At 44.3% G+C, this 22,264-nt stretch overlaps 1 protein-coding gene across 1 annotated transcript in view; it reads right to left on the bottom strand.

Annotated features, from left to right (window-relative positions):
• Positions 1-22,264, bottom strand: part of PGM2L1 (phosphoglucomutase 2 like 1) — a 91,618-nt gene that overhangs the window by 17,981 nt on the left and 51,373 nt on the right. The window contains exons 4-10 of the mRNA XM_067466408.1: positions 14,305-14,411; positions 12,301-12,385; positions 12,134-12,217; positions 9,852-10,045; positions 6,428-6,617; positions 2,668-2,765; positions 264-444 (exon numbers count right to left, since the gene is read on the bottom strand). Coding sequence (XP_067322509.1) covers positions 264-444; positions 2,668-2,765; positions 6,428-6,617; positions 9,852-10,045; positions 12,134-12,217; positions 12,301-12,385; positions 14,305-14,411 — 939 coding nt within the window. The remainder of the gene's footprint in view (positions 1-263; positions 445-2,667; positions 2,766-6,427; positions 6,618-9,851; positions 10,046-12,133; positions 12,218-12,300; positions 12,386-14,304; positions 14,412-22,264) is intronic.

The following is a 22,264-nucleotide window of genomic DNA, read 5'->3' as shown; positions in this document are numbered from 1 at the left end:
ACTTCTGCTATAAAGGAACACACAACCCAAGCCCTCCTGACAGATGGCCACTCAACCTATGCTTAAAAGCTTCCGGAGAAGGATGGAGATGCTAATGGACTCCAAGAAAGCAGCATATTCAACTGCAAAACAACTCTGTCAGTAATGGTTAGATAGGATAGGATATCCTTTCCAGCAGCAATACACACAACATGATGGTTCCACCTTATAGTTTGCAAGAACCCATCTTTGCAAGAGGCGAGAGGAGACGGCGAAGGCCTTACTTCAAAGTGAAACCCTTCCTTGTGGGCGATGGCCTTCAGGATCTTGGAGGAGACCGTGGTGGCCAGCATGTAAACATCCTTGACGTCGGCGTCTTTGGTGCGGTTCTGCTTCCAAGAGGTGAACATCCACCAACCAAACAGGGCAGCCAGCTCGTTGCCAGTAAAGACTTTCCACCGCCCGCTGCAGAAACAGAAAAGGGAGCGTGAGATGCCTGGAGGAATTCCCAGGAGAACCCAAAACACAAAAGGAACTCGACAAAATTCTTGTATTGCTTTGAAACTATGCTCTTGAGAGGGAGAAGAGTTTGAAGGAAGATGTCAACTCTAAGATGAAATGTGTCCAGAGGAAGAGGGTGACTCAAATGATCAAGGGTCTGGAGAACAATCCCTATGAGGAGTGGCTTAAGGAGCTGGGCATGTTTAGCCTGAAGAAGAGAAGGCTGAGAGGAGATATGATGGTGGCCATGTATAAATATGTGAGAGGAAGCCACAGGGAGGAGGTAGCAGATCAAGGGTCTGGAGAACAAGCCCTATGAGGAGCGGCTTAAGGAGCTGGGCATGTTTAGCCTGAAGAAGAGAAGGCTGAGAGGAGATATGATGGTGGCCATGTATAAATATGTGAGAGGAAGCCACAGGGAGGAGGAGGGAGCAAGCTTGTTCTCTGCTTCCTTGGAGACTAGGACGCAGAGGAGCCATGGCTTCAAACTACAAGAGAGGAGATTCCATCTGAACATGAGGAAGAACTTCCTGACTGTGAGAGCCGTTCAGCAGTGGAACTCTCTGCCCCGGAGTGTGGTGGAGGCTCCTTCTTTGGAGGTTTTTCAACAGAGGCTGCATGGCCATCTGTCGGGGGTGCTTTGAATGTGATTTTCCTGCTTCTTGGCAGAATGGGGTTGGACTGGATGGCCCAGGAGGTCTCTCCCAACTCTAGGATTCTATCTATATAAATAAAAATGTTCAAACAGAATCTCCACTACATGTAACTTTCTTCCTCTGGATCAGTACGTGGCTTGTAATCCCAGTCAGAGATTCTATCTGTTCCAGTGTCAACTGCCATGTGCTCTGCTTCAAGGGGGAACTAGTCTTTTGTGAATTTTATTTTGTACTAAGTATTTGTTACAAACATTTTAGCAAAACTAACAAAATGAAGTTCAACAGTGACAAATGCAAGATACTCCACTTTGGCAGAAAAAACGAAATGCAAAGATACAGAATGGGGAACAATGCCTGGCTCAAGAGTAGTACGTGTGAAAAAGATCTTGGAGTCCTCGTGGACAACAAGTTAAACATGAGCCAGGAATGTGAAGTGGCGGCAAAAAAAGCCAATGGGATTTTGGCCTGCATCAAGAGGAGCCTAGTGTCTAGATCTAAGGAAGTAATGCTACCCCTCTACTCTGTTTTGGCTAGACCACATCTGGAATATTGTGTCCAGTTCTGGGCAACACAATTCAAGAGAGATATTGACAAGCTGGAATGTGTCCAGAGGAGAGCGACTAAAATGATAAAAGGTCTGGAGAACAAGCCCTATGAGGAGCGGCTTAAGGAGCTGGGCATGTTTAGCCTGAAGAAGAGAAGGCTGAGAGGAGATATGATGGTGGCCATGTATAAATACGTGAGAGGAAGCCACAGGGAGGAGGGAGCATGCTAGTTTTTTTGCTTCCCTGGAGACTAGGACGCAATGCAACAATGGCTTCGAACTACAAGAGAGGAGATTCCATCTGAACATGAGGAAGAACTTCCTAACTGTGGGAGCCGTTCAGCAGTGGAACTCTCTGCCCCGGAGTGTGGTGGAGGCTCCTTCTTTGGAAGCTTTTAAACAGAGGCTGGATGGCCATCTGTCAGGGGTGATTTTTATGCAATATTCCTGCTTCTTGGCAGAATGGGGTTGGACTGGATGGCCCAGGAGGTCTCTTCCAAATCTTTGATTCTAGGATTCTATGATTCTATGACTGGGCCAAATGTAATAGTTAAAATTTTAAAAATAATGCTGAGCATGACCAGGTGAAATATAACTAGAATAGAATAATAATAATAATAATAATAATAATAATAATAATAATTTATTTCTAGACTGCCCTCTCTCCCCGAAGGGACTCCTAAAAGATTTGTGGCTTTTCCACTTTTGCAGGGATATTGCATCACTTACCTCTGCAAAAGTTGAGGGACAAATGTCTTATTTAGGACTATTGGTCATCTACCTGCAGAGTCCAATTTGTGACTCTCCAGGAAGATGACCAATAGTCTAAATAATACATTTGGGAGAGACCACAAAGGCCAGCGCTCTGCCAAATGCAAGAATAAGCAATCAAAGTGCTACTTCCCTCATTTTGAGAGATAATTCCACCTGGATTGTGGGTTTTTTTCCTTGCTTCAATAGAGCCGTCAATAGATGCCCCCCACTTACTTCTCCTGGAGTTCTGCCACCGCGAGCCTGTCTGCGTCCGGATCGGTGGCCACCACCACCTTGGCACCTTCCTTCTCTGCGAGGCGCAAAGACAGTTCCTGGAAGAGGACATGGATTCCTTTTAGTCAACGCAAAGTACTGTATATACTGGAGTATAAGCCTAGTTTTTCAGCCCTTTTATTAGGCTGGAAAAGCTCCCCTCGGCTTATACTTGAGTCAAGGTTATTTATTATTTTACTCTATTATTATTATTATTATTATTATTATTATTATTATCATTTATTATTTTATTCTATTTATTATTACTGTATATACTGGAGTATAAGCCTAGTTTTTCAGTCCTTTTTTTAGGCTGGAAAAGTCTCCCTCTGCTTATATTCGAGTCAATGTTTTTTATTATTTTACTCTATTATTATTATTATTATTATTACATTAATCATTTTATTCTATTATTATTATTACATTTATTATATTATTCTTTATTATTATTATTACATTTATTATATTATTCTTTATTATTATTATTACATTTATTATTTTATTCTTTATTATTGTTATTATTACATTTATTATTTTACTCTATTATTATTACTATTATTATTACATTCATCATTTTACTCTATTATTATTATTATTATTACATTTATTATTTTACTCTATTATTATTACTATTATTATTACATTCATCATTTTACTCTATTATTATTATTATTATTACATTTATTATTTTACTCTATTATTATTATTACATTAATCATTTTATTCTATTATTATTATTACATTTATTATTTTATTCTTTATTATTATTATTACATTTATTATTTTATTCTTTATTATTGTTATTATTACATTTATTATTTTACTCTATTATTATTACTATTATTATTACATTCATCATTTTACTCTATTATTATTATTATTATTATTACATTTATTATTTTACTCTATTATTATTATTACATTAATCATTTTATTCTATTATTATTATTACATTTATTATTTTATTCTTTATTATTGTTGTTATTACATGTATTATTTTACTCTATTATTATTGGAAGGATATGTAAACATATTTACACCGAAGGTTAGAATAATGCTTTAATCAGAGGACAGTCTTATCTTATTTATTCAAAAACATTTAACCTACCGATGCCTCAATTAAGGCAATTTTATTGGTATCTATTTTTATTTTGGAATATACCAGTAGCTGCTCCATTTCCCATCCTTGGCTTATATTCGAGTCAATCCATTTTCCCAGTTTTTGTTGTAAAATGAGGTGCCTCAGCTTATATTCAGGTTGGCTTATACTTGAGTAAATATGGTATATTTATCATTTTACTCTATTATTATATATTTATTATTTTACTTATAATTGTTGTTATTGCTACATTCATTATTTTACTCTTTTTATTATTGATGTTATTACATTTATTATGCTACTCTCTTTATTATTATTGGAAGGATACATATATGCACATTTACACTGAAGAAGGTAAATAATCATTTAATCAGAGTTGGACAGTCTTATCTTAAATTACCATTTTTGTAAATATTCAAAAATATATACTTCATATACTTGAGTATAAGCCTAGTTTTTCCGCCCCTTTTTTAGGCTGAAAAAGCTCCCCTCGGCTTATACTCGAGTCATAGAATCATAGAATCATAGAATCAAAGAGTTGGAAGAGACCTCCTGGGCCATTATCCAGTCCAACCCCATTCTGCCAAGAAGCAGGAATATTGCATTCAAAGCACCCCTGACAGATGGCCATCCAGCCTCTGCTTAAAAGCTTCCAAAGAAGGAGCCTCCACCACACTCCGGGGCAGAGAGTTCCACTGCTGAACGGCTCTCACAGTCAGGAAGTTCTTCCTCATGTTCAGATGGAATCTCCTCTCTTGGAGTTTGAAGCCATTGCTCCATTGCATCCTAGTCTCCAAGGAAGCAGAAAACAAGCTTGCTCCCTCCTCCTCCCTGTGACTTCCTCTCACATATTTATACATGGCTATCATATCCCCTCTCAGCCTTCTCTTCTTCAGGCTAAACATGCCCAGCTCCTTAAGCCGCTCCTCATAGGGCTTGTTCTCCAGACCCTTGATCATTTGAGTCGCCCTCTTTCTCTGGACACATTCCAGCTTAGAGTCAATATCTCTCTTGAACTGTGGTGCCCAGAATTGGACACAATATTCCAGGTGTGGTCTAACCAAAGCGGAATAGAGCATGGGGAGCATGACTTCCCTAGATCTAGACACTAGGCTCCTCTTGATGCAGGCCAAAAATCCCATTGGCTTTTTTTGCCGCCACATCACATTCCTGGCTCATGTTCCCCTTCCTCCCCACGAGGACTCCAAGATCTTTTTCACACGTACTGCTCTCGAGCCAGGCATTGTCCCCCATTCTGTATCTTTGCATTTCGTTTTTCCTGCCAAAGTGGAGTCTCTTGCATTTGTCCCTGTTGAACTTCATTTTGTTAGTTTTGGCCCATCATCTCTCTAATCTGTCAAGATCCCTTTGAGTCCTGCTCCTGTCCTCTGGACTATTGGCTCTCCCCCCAATTTGGTGTCGTCTGCAAACGTGATGATCATGCCTTCTAACTCTTCATCTAAGAGTCATGAATGAAGATCCTGAACAGGACCGGGCCCAGGACGGAACCCTGCTTGTGGCACTCCGCTCGTCACTTCTTTCCAGGATGAAGAGGAAGAAGCCTTGGGGAGAATCATCCTGTGGGTTCGTCCATTTAACCAATTCCAGATCCACCTCACCGTAGTTTTGCCTAGCCCACATTGGACTAGTTTCCTTGCCAGAAGGTCATGGGGGACCTTGTCGAAGAAGGCCTTCCTGAAATCCAGACACGCTCCATCCACGGCATCATTCCCCGCATCTACCCAGCTTGTAGCTCTATCGAAGAAAGAGATCAGATGAGTCTGGCATGACTTGTTTTTGATAAATCCATGTTGACTATTAGCGATGACTGCATTTGTTTCTAAGTGTTTGCAGACCGCTTCCTTAACAATCTTTTCCAGAATCTTGCCCGGTATCGACGTGAGGCTGACCGGACGGTAGTTGTTTGGGTCGTCCTTTTTTCCCTTCTTGAAGATTGGGACCACATTGGCCCTCCTCCAATCTGCTGGAACTTCTCCCGTTCTCCAAGAACTCTCAAAGATGGTTGCCAATGGTTCCGAAATGACTTCCGCTAGTTCCTTCAGTACTCTGGGGTGGAGTTGATCTGGCCCTGAAAGGGGACTTGAACTCGTTAAGAGCGGCCAGGTATTTATTATTCTACTCTATTATTACTGTTATTATTGCATTTCCATTATTTTACTTTATTATTATTATTATATTTATTATTTTACTCCCTTTATTATTGTTGGAAGGATACATAAGTACATTTACATTGAAGATATGTAATGATTTAATCAGAGTTGGGCAGTCTTATCTCAAATTACAGTTTTATGTAAATATTAACAAATATTTCACCTCCTGATGCCTCAATTAATGTAATTTTATTGGTATCTATTTTTATTTTGAAATTTACCAGTAGTGGCTGCATTTCCCACCCTCGGCTTATACTCGAGTCAATCCGTTTTCTCAGTTTTTTGTGGTAAAATTAGGTACCTCGGCTTATATTCGGGTCAGCTTATACTCGAGTATATAGGGTAAGCAGCAACTGAATGGACAGCTTGGGTGGCGCTTCTAAGGTCAAGGCAAGATATTCACTCTAAGTGTATGGACGGAGCGATGGGACAAGCGTTGCCGCACACTTACCAGCACAGACTCCCCTTCCTCTGGGTTTGGGCACCTCACGGTGGAGAAGTCTGGGTCGGGGTCTTTTTGCTCAGGGACCGGAATGGGAGGCTGGAAGCCAAACGCCCGGAAAGCCAACTGCACGTAGTCGTGGCCGACCCCGTGAAAGGACGTGTGGACGAATTTCAGGCTGGTCTTTGTGTTCAGCTCCCTGAAAGACACAACACAGAAAGTACAGTTGAAGGCCTTCATGGCCAGAATCAGTGGCATACTGTGTGGTTAGTCAGGCCAATGTGTTCCAGCAGCATTTTCTCCTGACATTTCGCCTGCATCTGTGGCTAGCATTTTCAAAGGATCTGAAGGCAGTCAAGTAAGTGGAGTACATATATGAATCATAGAATCATAGAATCAAAGAGTTGGAAGAGACCTCATGGGCCATCCAGTCCAACCCCATTCTGCCAAGAAGCAGGAATATTGCATTCAAATCACCCCTGACAGATGGCCATCCAGCCTCTGCTTAAAAGCTTCCAAAGAAGGAGCCTCCACCACACTCCGGGGCAGAGAGTTCCACTGCTGAACGGCTCTCACAGTCAGGAAGTTCTTCCTCATGTTCAGATGGAATCTCCTCTCTTGTAGTTTGAAGCCACTGTTCCGCGTCCTAGTCTCCAAGGAAGCAGAAAACAAGCTTGCTCCCTCCTCCTCCCTGTGGCTTCCTCTCACATATTTATACATGGCTATCATATCTCCTCTCAGCCTTCTCTTCTTCAGGCTAAAAATGCCCAGTTCCCTAAGCCGCTCCTCATAGGGCTTGTTCTCCAGACCCTTGATCATTTTAGTCGCCCACAGATATGACTCTGTTTCAATTTTATTGACTAATGTTGTCCATAGTTTGCATTCGGTCAAATTGTGAATTGTTTTGATGATTTGTAATTCTATTTTATGTGTGTTTTGTTAGCCACCCCAAGTCCCTTCGGGGAGATGGTGGTGGGGTACAAATAAAGTCATTGTTGTTGTTGTTATTATTATTATAAACACAAGATGAGTCCACAGCAGACACTCTGCTGGCTGCTGAATTGGATCACACGTCAGACACTTCCCAAGTGTCTAGGACTGTGTGATGTATCAGCGAATAACATGTGTAGATCCGATTCGGGTAGCCTTCTGCAGCTGGCAGATGTTAATTTTGTCAGCGCCGATTGTGTTTAAGTGCAGGCCAAGGTCTTGAGGCACTGCACCCAGTGTGCCGATCCCCACTGGGACCCCCTTGACCGGCTTGTGCCAGAGTCTTTGCAGTTCGATCTTTAAATCCTCATATCGTGTCAGCTTTTCCTGTTGCTTCTCTTCAATCCTACGGTCACCTAGGATTGGATCAACGATCCAAACTTTGCTTCTTAACATGATCATGAGGTCAGGAGTCTTGTGCTCCAAAACTCTGCCTGTCTGAATCCAGAAGTCCCAGAGTAGCTTGACAATTATTATTATTATTATTATTATTATTATTATTATTATTACTATTACTACTACTACTACTAGCTGTACCTGCCACGCATTGCTGTTGCCAACCTTCCCTCCCTCTTTCTCTCCTTCCCTTTTTTCCTTCTCTCCTTCCTTCCTTCTCTACCTCTTTCCTTCCTCCCCCTTTCTCTTATTTCTTCCTTCTCTACCTCTTTCCTTCCTTCCTTTGCTTTTTGACCAGCAGAAAATCCTGGAAGGGTTTGGCGGGCATTGCCCTTGAGTTTGAGAGTTGTAGTTCACCTACATCCAGAGAGCACTGTGGACTCAAACAATGATGGATCTGGACCAAACTTGGCACAAGCACTCAATACGCCCAAATATGAACACAGATGGAGTTTGGGGGAAATAGACCTTGACATTTGGGAGTTGTAGTCACTGGGATTCATAGTTCTCCTACAATCAAAGAGCATTCTGAACCCACGAATGACAGAATCAGGTCAAACTTCCTACACAAAAACCCCATGACCAATGGAAAATACTCAAGCCCATCCAATCCAACTCCCTTCATCAGGGCAAGAAAACGTAATCAAAGTCCTCCTGACAAAGAGCCATCCAGCCATAGATAGATAGATAGATAGATAGATATGATTCACACACAGAGAGATATAGTAAAGAAGTACAATAATATGTTGCATGTTCCAGGGTGGGCAAACCGGACAATCTCCACATCAACACTGACAAAGAAACAGCAAGAAATACTGTTTACCCACAATCACAAAGAAATTGTGCGCCAGCTGCGCCCGTATCTTGGGAAGTCGGATCTGGCCACGGTGGTCCACACTCAGTTACATCCCGGATAGATTACTGCAACACACTCTACATGGGGTTGCCTTTGAAGACTGTTCGGAAACTTCAATTGGTCCAGTGGGAGGCAGCCAGATTACTCACCGGAGCATCATACAGGGAGCATACCACCCCCCTGTTATGTCAGCTCCACTGGCTGCCGATCCAGTTCCGAGCACAATTCAAAGTGCTGGTTTTGACCTACAAAACCCTATACGGTTCAGGCCCAGTGTATCTGTCCGAACGCATCTCCCTCTACGTCCCACCTCGGAGTCTGAGATCCTCTGGGGAGGCCCTGCTCTCGGCCCCACCTCTGTCACAAGTGAGATTGGCGGGGACGAGGAGCAGGGCCTTCTCAGTGGTGGCCCCTCACCTATGGAATTCACTCCCCGGGGAGATCAGATCAGCAACATCCCTCCTTTCATTCAGAAAGAAATTAAAGACGTGGATGTGGGACCAGGCGTTTGGGCAATCTGGCAGATGAATAAGGGACTGTGACGATGGATAGGAGTTGGACAAGGTGGAACGAAATATGGACTCTGAGTTGGCGAACGCTGTGTCAGAGATTGGCTATTGATTGTGTGATATATTGTTGTTTTTAATTGTTTTAATTGTTGACCATTTAATTGCTGGTTTTATATGTTATTGTATTTGTGTAGGCACCAAGATGTGCCTTTTGTAAGCCGCCCTGAGTCCCCCCTCGGGGGTTGAGAAGGGCGGGGTAGAAGCACCCCAAATAAATAAATAAATAAATAAATAAATAAATTACATATATTAGAAACCAACAATCCCTCGTTACTTTATTTCCCAGATCAACAGACTGGGCCACAGCAACGTGTGGCAGGGGACAGCTAGTAAACTATAAAGACTTCTGGCTGTGTGCAGTTTGGTGTTTTTCAGCAAGGTGAACCTATTCTGAGGTGCGACAGCAACCGCCATATTGGACGATCCCAAGAGAAAACACACATTAAGATGGCCTACCTCCAAAGACAGTTGGAATCCAAGATTCCTGGATGCTCTGTGAGACTGACTGGTGCTCTTGTTGACACGCTAGGCTCACTGCATCAACTTGATGCACCTTCTGGATGCACCAACTCTCACCCAATCCATATAGCTAGGGAATATATATATGATTCCCCTTACTTACCTGTGGTAGCAGATCTTCTTGAGATCCTCCATGTAGCTTGCGCAGATCTGCTTCAAGGGATCTCGAGTGAGGGGACTGCTCTCCACCAGGTTCTCATTCCAGGAGTCGTCCCAAGGCTCCACGCATTCCTCTATACATTTCAGGATCTCCTTGTCATGCGGGGACGTGATCTGTGCGCCATTCTCCCAGTATACCTGAAGCAGAGGCCAGGTACACAAGGTCAACAAATGACACTGAGGGCCGGGTCCAAGTCAGCTCTATGTACTATAACCCTACTACGCAAAATCAAATACATCCCTAACACAAATGGAACAGGCGCTACTCCAGTTCTACAAAATGTAGTGTGCTGCCACACGTCGTTTGCTAAGAGCAAAAATACATCTACTCAGCTTTGAATGAGTTCTTTAAACAGGTTTTTATCATGTCAGAAGAGACTTGAGAAACTGCAAGTTGCTTCTGGTGTGAGAGAATTGGCCGTCTTCAGGGACGCTGCCTAAGAGACGCCCAGATGTGTTGCCATCCTGTGGGAAGCTTCCCTCATGTCATAGAATCCTAGAATTCTAGAGTTGGAAGAGACCTCATGGGCCATGCAGTCCGCCCCCATTCTGCCAAGAAGCAGGAATATTGCATTCAAATCACCCCTGACAGATGGCCATCCAGCCTCTGTTTCAAAGCTTCCAAAGAAGGAGCCTCCACCACACTCTGCACTCAGGGAATCATAGAATCAAAGAGTTGGAAGAGACCTCCTGGGCCATTATCCACTCTAACCCCATTCTGCCAAGAAGCAGGAATCTTGCATTCAAATCACCCCTGACAGATGGCCATCCAGCCTCTGCTTAAAAGCTTCCAAAGAAGGAGCCTCCACCACACTCTGCACTCAGGGAATCATAGAATCAAAGAGTTGGAAGAGACCTCCTGGGCCATTATCCACTCTAACCCCATTCTGCCAAGAAGCAGGAATCTTGCATTCAAATCACCCCTGACAGATGGCCATCCAGCCTCTGCTTAAAAGCTTCCAAAGAAGGAGCCTCCACCACACTCTGCACTCAGGGAGTTCCACTGCTGAATGGCTCTCACAGTCAGGAAGTTCTTCCTCGTGTTCAGATGGAATCTCCTCTCTTGTAGTTTGAAGCCATTCTTCCATTGCGTCCTAGTCTCCAGGGAAGCAGAAAACAAGCTTGCTCCCTCCTCCTCCCTGTGGCTTCCTCTCACATATTTATACATGGCTATCATGTCTCCTCTCAGCCTTCTCTTCTTCAGGCTAAACATGCCCAGCTCCTTAAGCCGCTCCTCATAGGGCTTGTTCTCCAGACCCTTGATCCTTTTAGTCGCCCTCCTCTGGACACAGTATTCCAGCTTGTCAATATCTCTCTTGAATTGTGGTGCCCAGAATTGGACACAATATTCCAGGTAAAGTGGTCTAACCAAGGCAGAATAGAGCATGGGGAGCATGACTTCCCTAAATCTAACTGTAATGAATAAATAAACAAATAAGAAAAAGGGGCCACAAAGTGGAGTCCACAACATGCAAGTGTGGAGAAGAGCAAACCAGAGTTTTTTAAGATCTACAGAGACACTCGCTGGAACACCCCAGCAAGTGAGAGTCCAAAAGTGGCAGGCTCAAACCCAGCACCTCAATCCGTGGGTGATACCAGATGAGAGACTCCCCCCTGGGCACACAGAAGACTGGGTGACTTGGAAGGCGCTGAACAGACTGCGCTCTGGCACCACGAGATGCAGAGCCAACTTCAGGAAATGGAGCCACAAAGTGGAATCCTCGACATGCGAGTGTGGAGAGGAGCAAACCACTGACCACCTGCTGCAATGCAGCCTGAGCCCGGCCACATGCACAATGGAGGACCTTCTCAAAGCCACACCAGGGGCACTCCAAGTGGCCAGCTACTCGTCAAAGGACATTTAATAAAATGACAAGTTTGCAAACTTTGTGCGTGTGTTTTCCTTTAAATACAATACAACTGTTTGGTTTGCTCCTGGCACGATAAATCAATCAATCAATCAATCAATCAATCAATCAATCAATCAATCTCTCCACCATCTCCCCTAAGGGACTTGGAGCAGCTTACACACAATAACAGTGTAGACAATAAACAAAACAAAACCAGGAACAGAACATTTTCTAATTTTGTTACCTAGTGTAATACATTATGGAGTAAGTAAACAAAGCTACAATGGTTGTAGCACTTCTCCTATGGGTATTTCTCACATAAGCAAATGGCAACGGCCAGAAATGAACAGCCAAGGAGAGAGTTCCTTCCGCATACCTTATAGCCGTTGTCTTCCTTTCGGTTATGGGAAGCAGTGATCATCACGCCGGCCACGGCCTTGAGCTGCTGAACTGCATAGGGCTGCAAAACACAGGACCATTTGATCCAGAATGCCAGGAAATAGCAAAATTAGGCACAAACGTAATGCAGAGGGGGACACTTACCACGAAGGGCGTGGGAACGTATCTGGAGAACAAGTAGACCGGGATCCCCTTGGAGAGAAGGACAGCGGCCGTGAGCTTTGCCAGTCTGTGGAGGACACAAACAACAATCAGTCGACTCTACTGCTCAAGTCTCCCAAATTTCTAAGCCTGGAAAACAGATTTGGTGTAAAGCCAGGTGTATAGCAAGGTATTATTGGAGGCATCCTTTCCAGGCCAAGCTTTGAAGGAAGGGCTTCTCCAAATGTGAAGTTACCGTCAACTGTGCGTGGCACTCACTAGAAACCACCCTTTTCCTATTTTAATGTTTACCTTGTATACCAGAGAAATCAGCCATAGCAGAGCACCTGATGAACCAACCTGGACACAACATTTTATTTGAGAACACAGAAATGCTGGACCACTCTCACAACAAATGTTGTTGATATGTACAAAAAGGAAAATCCCTTTCTTGCATAGGAAAGGCTGGTTTCCATGCCTGCCCCTTCCAAAAAAATTGTGAGATTTTTTGGCAAAATACATCCCGAATTGCAAATAGACTTCAAAGACTTACTCTCAGGAGGAATGATGTTTATATATTGTTGAAAGCTTTCATGGCTGGAATCATTGGGTTGTTGTAGGTTTTTTCGGGCTATATGGCCATGCTCTAGAGGCATTCTCTCCTGACGTTTTGCCTGCATCCATGGCAAGCATCCATGCTGTGGATGCAATTTATTGCTAATTTTCTTCTTGAAGATAACAGTGAATTATATAAACTTCATTGGGTTGTTGTAGGTTTATATGGCCATGGTCTAGAGGCATTCTCTCCTGACGTTTCGCCTGCATCCATGGCAAGCATCCTCAGAGGTAGTGAGGTCTGTTGGAACTAGGACAATGGGTTTATATATCTGTGGAATGACCAGGGTGGGACAAAGGACTCTTGTCTGCTGGAGCTAGGTGTGAATGTTTCAACTGACCACCTTGATTACCATTTGATGGCCTGGCAGTGCCTATGGCAAACTTTTCTTGAGAGGTGATTAGATGTCCTTGTTTGTTTCCTCTCTGTTGTTTTGCTGTTGTAATTTTAGAGTTTTTTTTAATACTGGTAGCCAGATTTTGTTCATTTTCATGGTTTCCTCCTTTCTGTTGAAATTGTCCACATGCTTGTGGATTTCAATGGCTTCTCTGTGTAGCCTGACATGGTGGTTCTGGTTGAAATGCAAACAAATGCTCCGTTCAGCAAAGGAGAAGAGGGATCCTCTCGCTTCTGCAGGAGTCTACTGTGTACCATGCAGCTGTGGACAAGAAGTCTCCAGAGGGACCCCCAAACACAGCAGCATTGCCCAGACACGAGTCAAGGAACATGAAAGGCACTGCAGACTACTTCAACCAGAGCAGAGCACCTGAGGAACCAACCTGGACACAGCATTTTATTTGAGAACACAGAAATGCTGGACCACTCTCACAACCACCATGTCAGACTACACAGAGAAGCCATTGAAGTCTACAAGAAGCATGTGGACAATTTCAACAGAAAGGAAGAGACCATGAAGATGAACAAAATCTGGCTACCAGTATTAAAATACTCTAAAATTACAACAGCAAAACAACAGAGGGGAAACAACCAGGCACATCTTAACACCTCTCAGCAAGAGAATTTCCCAGGCTCAGGCAGGCCTTCAAATGCTAATCAAGGTGGTCAGTTAAAACATTCACACCTAGCACCAGCAGACAAGAGTCCTTTGTCCTACCCTGGTCATTCCACAGATATATAAACCCTTTTTCCTAGTTCCAACAGACCTCACTACCTCTGAGGATGCTTGCCATAGATGCAGGCGAAACGTCAGGAGAGAATGCCTCTAGACCATGGCCATATAAACCTACAACAACCCAATGAAGTTTATATAATTCACTGTTGCCTTCAAGAAGAAAATTAGCAATGAATTACATCCACAGCATGTGATCTAAACCTATGGATTGCATCTAAGAAAGGAAAGTACGATAATGACGACAACAACAACAGATTACCTTGGACTGCTGCAACTGCTAGTCGCCTGGCCTCGCGTGTCGTACCCGACAACAAAACCTCGTTGCTTGAAGTCCGAAAAACATTTCTCAAGGTATTTGTACATCCCCTGCAGCAAAAACAAAAAGGAAACTGTACGTGAAACAACACTTGTATGCTTAGATTCACAATATTCCATTGACATAGGGTCGGTAATAGCACTATACAATAAAACTGAAATACTCTCTTTCACATACATATGGTGTACATTACAGGTAGTGAGGCTGAATGCTGCTATTGTTTTCGACTACCATGGGCAGGAGTGGTGGCAGCAGTGGTAGTCAGTTGTTTTATTTGCTTGCTTGTTTAAATCATTTTATCACCTCATTTAGAGAAAAGGTCACTCAGTGGGAGGGAGGGAGGCAGCAAGACACATCAACATTATATTGTATGCTGAATTTCTGTAATAATTACTGGTCCTAAATCAAGAAATAGTTTTCTAAGATCTACAGAGACACTCGCTGGAACACCTCAGCAAGCAAGAGTCCAAAAGTGGCAGGCTCAAACCCAGAACCTCAACCAATGGCTGATACCAATGAGAGACTCCCTCCTGGGCACACAGAAGACGGGGCGACTTGGAAGGCATTGAACAGACTGTGCTCTGGCACCATGAGATGCAGAACCAATCTTCAGAAATGGGGCCAAAAAGTAGAATCCACGACATGCGAGTGTGGAGAAGAGCAAACCACTGATGCACCCTGAGCCCTGCCACATGCACAATGGAGGACCTCCTTGCGGCAACACCAGAGGCACTCCAAGTGGTCAGATACTGGTCAAAGGACATCTAATCAACTACCAAGCCTGCAAACTTTGTGTTTTGTTTGTTTGTTAAAAAATGCAATACAATTCTTTGGTTTGCTCAAATCTGACCAAAGGCAAATGGCATCCCATCCAAGCCCACGTTGCAGTCGCAGTGAGAGAGAAAGAGCTTCGCCGTGCAACCACAGTGAGCATCGCTAAGCCTACGAACCAGCCAGTCAGCAGTCCCATGATGAAGATTTGAGCATCACTGGTTGAAAGACCGGGAGGTCAATCAGCTGCCTTTGTGCTGAGTCAGAAAAAACAGGCGGAGGATGCAAGGCTGGAACTAGAACCAAACCAAAAGTGTGAGAAACTGCAGGAAAAAAACCTCTATATATTGCCATATATTGCCTAATTGATGACGAGAGGGTGGAGATTATACATCATCAGTGTTGGAGAAGACTACAAGGGCCATCCATGCAGGAAGGAAGAATCAGAGCCCTCCCAACACAGATCAACAGAAGACGTCATTGCCATCATGCGCCACACTGCTCTGACTCACCTGGAACGGCAGGGGAACTAGGTGAGGATGCTTTTTGCAAACTTTGCAGATTGTGTTCAACACAACCTTCCCAGAAAGATTGATATCTAAATCATGGATCTCGGATTGTCATATTCAGTCTATTTCTGGATTGTGGACTTCTTGCCTGGACATTCTCAGAAGGTGAGATTAGATGATCATACCTCATCCACTAATCTCACTCTCAACACTGGGACACCACAGGGCTGTGGGTTGAGTCCTCTGTTTGACACTTTCTACTATAGAACTCCAGTATGCTGATGACAATATAGTCTGTGCGCATTCAGAAGAAGACCTACAAGTCACTCTAAACACCTTTGCAGAAGCATACGAGAAGCTCAGCCTGTCATTGAACATCGAGAAAACCAAAGTGCTCTTCCATTAGTCGCTAGCCAATCCCTCAGCAGACTGAAAGCCAAAACCAAGGTCACAACAACATCTGTTATAGAACTCCAATATGCGGATGATAACATAGTCTGTGCGCATTCAGAAGAAGACCTACAAGTCACTCTAAACACCTTTGCAGAAGCATACGAGAAGCTCGGCCTGTCATTGAACATCGAGAAAACCAAAGTGCTCTTCCATTAGTCGCTAGCCAATTCCTCAGCAGACTGAAAGCCAAAACCAAGGTCACAACAACATCTGTTATAGAACTCCAATATGCGGATGATAACATAGTCTGTGCGCATTCAGAAGAAGACCTACAAGTCACTCTAAACACCTTTGCAGAAGCATACGAGAAGCTCGGCCTGTCATTGAACATCGAGAAAACCAAAGTGCTCTTCCATTAGTCGCTAGCCAATTCCTCAGCAGACTGAAAGCCAAAACCAAGGTCACAACAACATCTGTTATAGAACTCCAGTATGCCAATGATAACATAGTCTGTGCGCATTCAGAACAAGACCTACAAGCCACTCTAAACACCTTTGCAGAAGCATACGAGAAGCTCGGCCTGTCATTGAACATCAAGAAAACCAAAGTGCTCTTCCAGCAGTCATCAGCCAATCCCTCAGCAGACTGAAAGTCAAAACCAAGGTCACAACAACATCTGTTATAGAACTCCAATATGCCAGTGATAACATAGTCTGTGCGCATTCAGAAGAAGACCTACAAGCCACTCTAAACACCTTCGCAGAAGCATACGAGAAGCTAGGCCTATCATTGAACATCGAGAAAACCAAAGTGCTCTTCCAGCAGTTGCCAGCCAATCCCTCTCCAATGCCAGAAATACAACTTAATGGTGCAACATTAGAAAATGTGTACCACTTCCGCTACCTTGGCAGCCCCCTCTCCACAAAAGTCAACATTGACATTGAAATTCAACACCGCCTGAGCTCCGTGAGTGCAGCATTTTTCCGAATGAAGCAGAGAGTGTTTGAGGACCGGGACATCCGTAGGGAGACCAAAGGACTTGTTTATAAAGCTATTCCCCTCCCAACCCTGCTATATGCTTGCGAGACGTGGACTGTCTACAGATGTCACATGCAACTCCTGGAATGATTCCATCAGCGCTGCCTCTGAAAAATCCTGCAAATCTCTTGGGAAGACAAGTGGACAAACATCAGAGTGCTGGAAGAAGCAAAGACCACCAGCAATGATGCGATGCTCCTCCGCCATCAACTCCGCTGGACCGGCCACGTTGTCCGGATGCCCGACCACCGTCTCCCAAAGCAGTTGCTCTATTTCGAACTCAAGAATGGAAAATGGAATGTTGGTGGACAGGAAAAGAGATTGAAATATGGGCTCAAAGCTAACCTTAAAAACTTTGCATAGACACTGAGAACTGGGAAGCCCTGGCCCTTGAGTGCTCCAGCTGGAGGTCAGCTGTGTCCAACACTGCTGTAGAATTTGAAGAGGCACAAATGGAAGGCAAAAAAGAGAAACATGCCAAGAGGAAGGCACATCAAGCCAACCCCAAACGGGACCACCTTCCATCTGGAAACCAATGCTCATTGAAGTAGGGAAAACATGCAGGTTAGGAATAGGGCTCCACAGTCACCTAGGGACCCACCGCCAGGACACCAATCTTGGAAGACAATCCTACTCTGACAACGAGGGATCACCTAAGTAAGTAAGTACACTTTCTACACATATGACTGCATCCCCATCCACCACAGCAATATCATTACCAAATTCGCAGATGACGCAACTGTGGTGGGGCTTCTTACCTCTAAGGGGGACAAAGTCTGCCTTTCGGGATGAGGTGGATAGCTGTTCTCATGGTGCATGGACAATAATCTGGTTGGGTTGCTGTGAGTTTTCTGGGCTGTATGGCCACATTCCAGAAGCATTCTCTCCTGATGTTTCACCCACATATATGGCAGGAATCCTCAGAGGTGGTGAAGTCTGTTGATGCAGGCTAAATGTCAGGAGAGAATGCTTCTGGAGCATGGCCATGCAGCCTGGAAAACTCACAGCAATCCAGTGATTTCGGCCATGAAAGCCTTTGAAAACACAATAATCTGGTTCTTAACATCAGCAAGACCAAGGAGCTCATTGTGGACTAGAGAAACAACAGAAAATCCAGCCCTTGGTCATAAATGGAGACCAAGTGGAGCACGTGGCTAGTTCCAAGTTCCTGGGTGTCACTGCTAAGGAGGATCTGACCTGGGTAGCATTCATAACAACAGTGTTGGGGAAGAGGGCCCAGCAGAGACTAGACTGTCGGAGACTTCTAAGGAACCAACAACTAAATGGCTGTACTGTATACCGTGTTCCCTCACTTATTGCGTGGGTTCCGTTCCAGGACCACCCGCGATAAGTGAAAATCCGCTAAGTAGGGACGACATATTAATTTTAATCTTTATACATTATTTTATATATTTCATACATTATTTTCTTATCCGTGCTTCCTTACCCGCCTCCCGGCCCATCCCAAGGGCTCCTGCCTGCCTTCCTGACCTCCACAGACCCCAGCAGAGCTTCCGGAGCCAAAACTCCACAAAACAGCAAGTCCACTAAAAGCGAACTGTGAAGTAATGAGGGACACTGTATATTGCAATGGCTACACTGTGTTGCACTCCAGGACAGGAAAAACCCTCTGATTTTAAAACAACATACGCTAAATAGTGAAAAAACAATCCTTTTATTAAAAATAAGTAAAAGCAGCAAAGTAAAAAAGGCACTTTAAAGAAATAGGTAAATCCAATTAGGAAAGAAGATAAGCAGGAACAAATTAGTCCAAGGTAAAGTTCAGCAAAGTCCAAAAACGAAGTCCACACTTCTCTAACAAAATCCAAAGAACCAGGAAATGTTGATCCAAGGCATGAATATGTAATCACAAGGGACAAAAAGCCAAAACAAGAAATCCTTAAGCACGAATCTTCCAACCACGGCTTCCATGAAACAAGGACAAGCACTGAGCAGGCTTCTAAAAGATGCTTCATCTGACTAGATTTCTCATGCTTGGGACTTTTAAGCCATTCCAAGCACTCAGAAACTGGTTTCGCTTTCTTTGAGCGGCCCTTATCTTTTTCTGTCGGAGCCTGGCAGAATGCCGAAGGCATTGCTCGACCTTTCTGTTTTGACTAATTTCTGCCCACCTATCTATACACTCATTAGTTTCTGCAAGTGCCGAGTTGTTTTCAAGCCCCAAATCCTGGGACCTCTCTGGGAGCAACTCAGGGAGTAAACCATCCTCCCTACACCCTGTAGGAACATTCTCAAGGGAAACTACACTTGGAACAAGTATTTATTTAACATGCCAGGAGCAAACTAAACAGTTGTATTGCATTTTTTAACAAACAAACAAACAAAACACAAAGTTTGCAAGCTTGGTAGTTGATTAGATGTCCTTTGACCAGTATCTGGCAACTTGGGAGTGCCTTTGGTGTTACTATAAGAAGGTCCTCCTTTGTGCATGTGGCAGGGCTCAGGTTGCATTGCAGACGGTGGTCAGTGGTTTGCTCTTCTCCACACTCGCATGTCGTGGATTCCACTATGTGGCCCCATATCTTAACGTTGGCTCTGCATTTCGTGGTGCCAGAGTTCAGGCTGTTCAGTGCCTTCCAAGTCGCCAAGTTTTCTGTGTGCCCAGGGGGGAGTCTCTCATTTGGTATCAGCCATGGTTTTGAGCCTGCCACTTTTGGACTCTCGCTTGCTGGGGTGTTCCAGCGAGTGTCTCTGTAGATCTTAGAAAACTATTTCTTGATTTAAGTCATTGACATGCTGGCTGATACCCAAACAAGGGATGAGCTGTAGATGTCTCTGCCTTGGTCCTTTCACTATTGGCTGCTACTTCCCGGCAGATGTCAGGTGGTGCAATACCGGCTAAGCAGTGTAATTTCTCCCGTGGTGTAGGGCGCAGACACCCCGTGATAATGCGGTATGTCTCATTAAGAGCCACATCCACTATTTTAGCGTGGTGAGATGTGTTCCACACTGGGCATGCGTATTCAGCAGCAGGGTAGCATAGTGCAAGGGCAGATGTCTTCACTGTGTCTGGTTGTGATCCCCAGGTTGTGCCAGTCAGCTTTCGTATGATATTGTTTCTAGCACCCACTTTTTGCTTGATGTTCAGGCAGTGCTTCTTGTAGGGTGCTTCTGTTTCAGCGTGGTGATATGTGTCCCACACTGGGCATGTGTACTCAGCAGCAGAGTAGCATAGCGCATAGTTTCTGCAAGTGCCGAGTTGTTGTCAAGCCCCAAATCCTGGGAGCAATTCAGGGAGTAAACCATCATCCGTATATCCTGTAGGAACATTCTCATGGGAAACTATACTTGGAACAGGTGTCTCTATGTCATCCTCTGCATCAATATCACTGACCAAACCATTGCCATCTTGAACCTCATTTACATCACTCTCTACATCCAAAACACTCTCATCCTGAAACACAATCACAGGCCGAACTCCAACACACTGCTTCTACTCTGCAATAGATACCAAATGAAGCCAGTAGTACAGCTAGTAGTCCCAAAAATATTTTTCAAGTACAGGATGAGCAGCCTTTATTCTGAAATCTGAAAGTCAACTCTATCATTTCCAATAAGGAATTCTCTTCTGTAGGATCCTGGCCACAAAAACAGGCAATCTGCAGAACAAAGAGCACATCAACTTGCCCAAGATCTTTTTCCAGATCAGGTGCAAATCAGCTTTCACCCAGCGGCCAAGGAATGCGTACTTACGCAACCAAAAATAGTTCCCAAAGCAAACAACCGCAAGTACAGAACACAACCGCGGAAGGCACGGGGCCAAAAGGCTCCCCGGCGTCTGAACTTGAAGTTTTCTGCCCAGAAGTCTCATTCCTGCCTCTCGGCCAATCGGAGGCTCCCCACGCTGCCAAGCAGACCAAAACACAAAGGCAGCACGTGCTGCTCACGCCGCGGAGAGCATGGACAGGCCCAGAGTCAACACAGCGCACGGCTCGGAGGGGGAAATGCTCCAGCTGCTTCCTCAGCCACAACCTCACCACTTCCTTGAATCAAGAGCAAAAAGCCTCCAGGCCAGGCTTGTTTTTGTACACTTTCACCTACCTACTCACAGAAGAAGATCCTTACTTCAGAGGTTTTATTGATGAGAATGGGTTGGACAAAGACTTGGGGCTGAAAGGCATTCGCGTATTGGAGACTTGGCTCCAGTTAAGAAATTGGTAATGTGAGTGCATCCACCTCCTTTTGTTTGCATCCCACACATTTACATAAGAATTGTGGGCTACCTGCAATCTCATCTCATCTTTAATTACTTATTAATCGCCCTCCATCCGAGATGCTCCAGGTGATTTACACTGCAGAAATTACACAGGATAAAACACATACATACAAATATTACGAAATATTACGAAATGCAAAGATACAGAATGGGTGATAATGCCTGGCTCGAGAGCAGTACGTGTGAAAAAGATCATGGGAGTCCTCGTGGGGAGGAAGGGGAACATGAGCCAACAATGTGATGTGGCGGCAAAAAAAGCCAATGGGATTTTGGCCTGCATCAATAGGAGCATAGTGTCTAGATCTAAGGAAGTAATGCTACCCCTCTATTCTGCTTTGGTTAGACCTCACCTGGAATATTGTGTCCAGTTCTGGGCACCACAATTCAAGAGAGATATTGACTCTAAGCTGGAATGTGTCCAGAGGAGAGCGACTAAAATGATCAAGGGTCTGGAGAACAAGCCCTATGAGGAGCGGCTTAAGGAGCTGGGCATGTTTAGCCTGAAGAAGAGAAGGCTGAGAGGGGATATGATGAGGGCCATGTATAAATATGTGAGAGGAAGCCACAGGGAGGAGGAGGGAGCAAGCTTGTTTTCTGCTTCCCTGGAGACTAGGACGCAAGAGAACAATGGCTTCAAACTACAAGAGAGGAGATTCCATTTGAACATTAGGAAGAACTTCCTGACTGTGAGAGCCGTTCAGCAGTGGAACTCTCTGCCCCAGAGTGTGGTGGAGGCTCCTTCTTTGGAGGCTTTTAAGCAGAGGCTGGATGGCTATCTGTCAGGGGTGATTTGAATGCAATATTCCTGCTTCTTGGCAGAACGGGGTTGGACTGGATAATGGCCCATGAGGTCTCTTCCAACTCTTTGATTCTATGATTCTATGATTCTATGAAATATTAAAATTAACATGGGTCAAATGCTCCAGTAAAAAGCCAGGTCTTAAGCCCCAGGACA

Source organism: Anolis sagrei, chromosome 3 (genome assembly GCF_037176765.1).
Source record: "Anolis sagrei isolate rAnoSag1 chromosome 3, rAnoSag1.mat, whole genome shotgun sequence".
In the NCBI taxonomy this organism is placed as follows: Eukaryota; Metazoa; Chordata; class Lepidosauria; order Squamata; family Dactyloidae; genus Anolis; species Anolis sagrei.
This window is presented reverse-complemented; position numbering and strand designations above follow the sequence as displayed.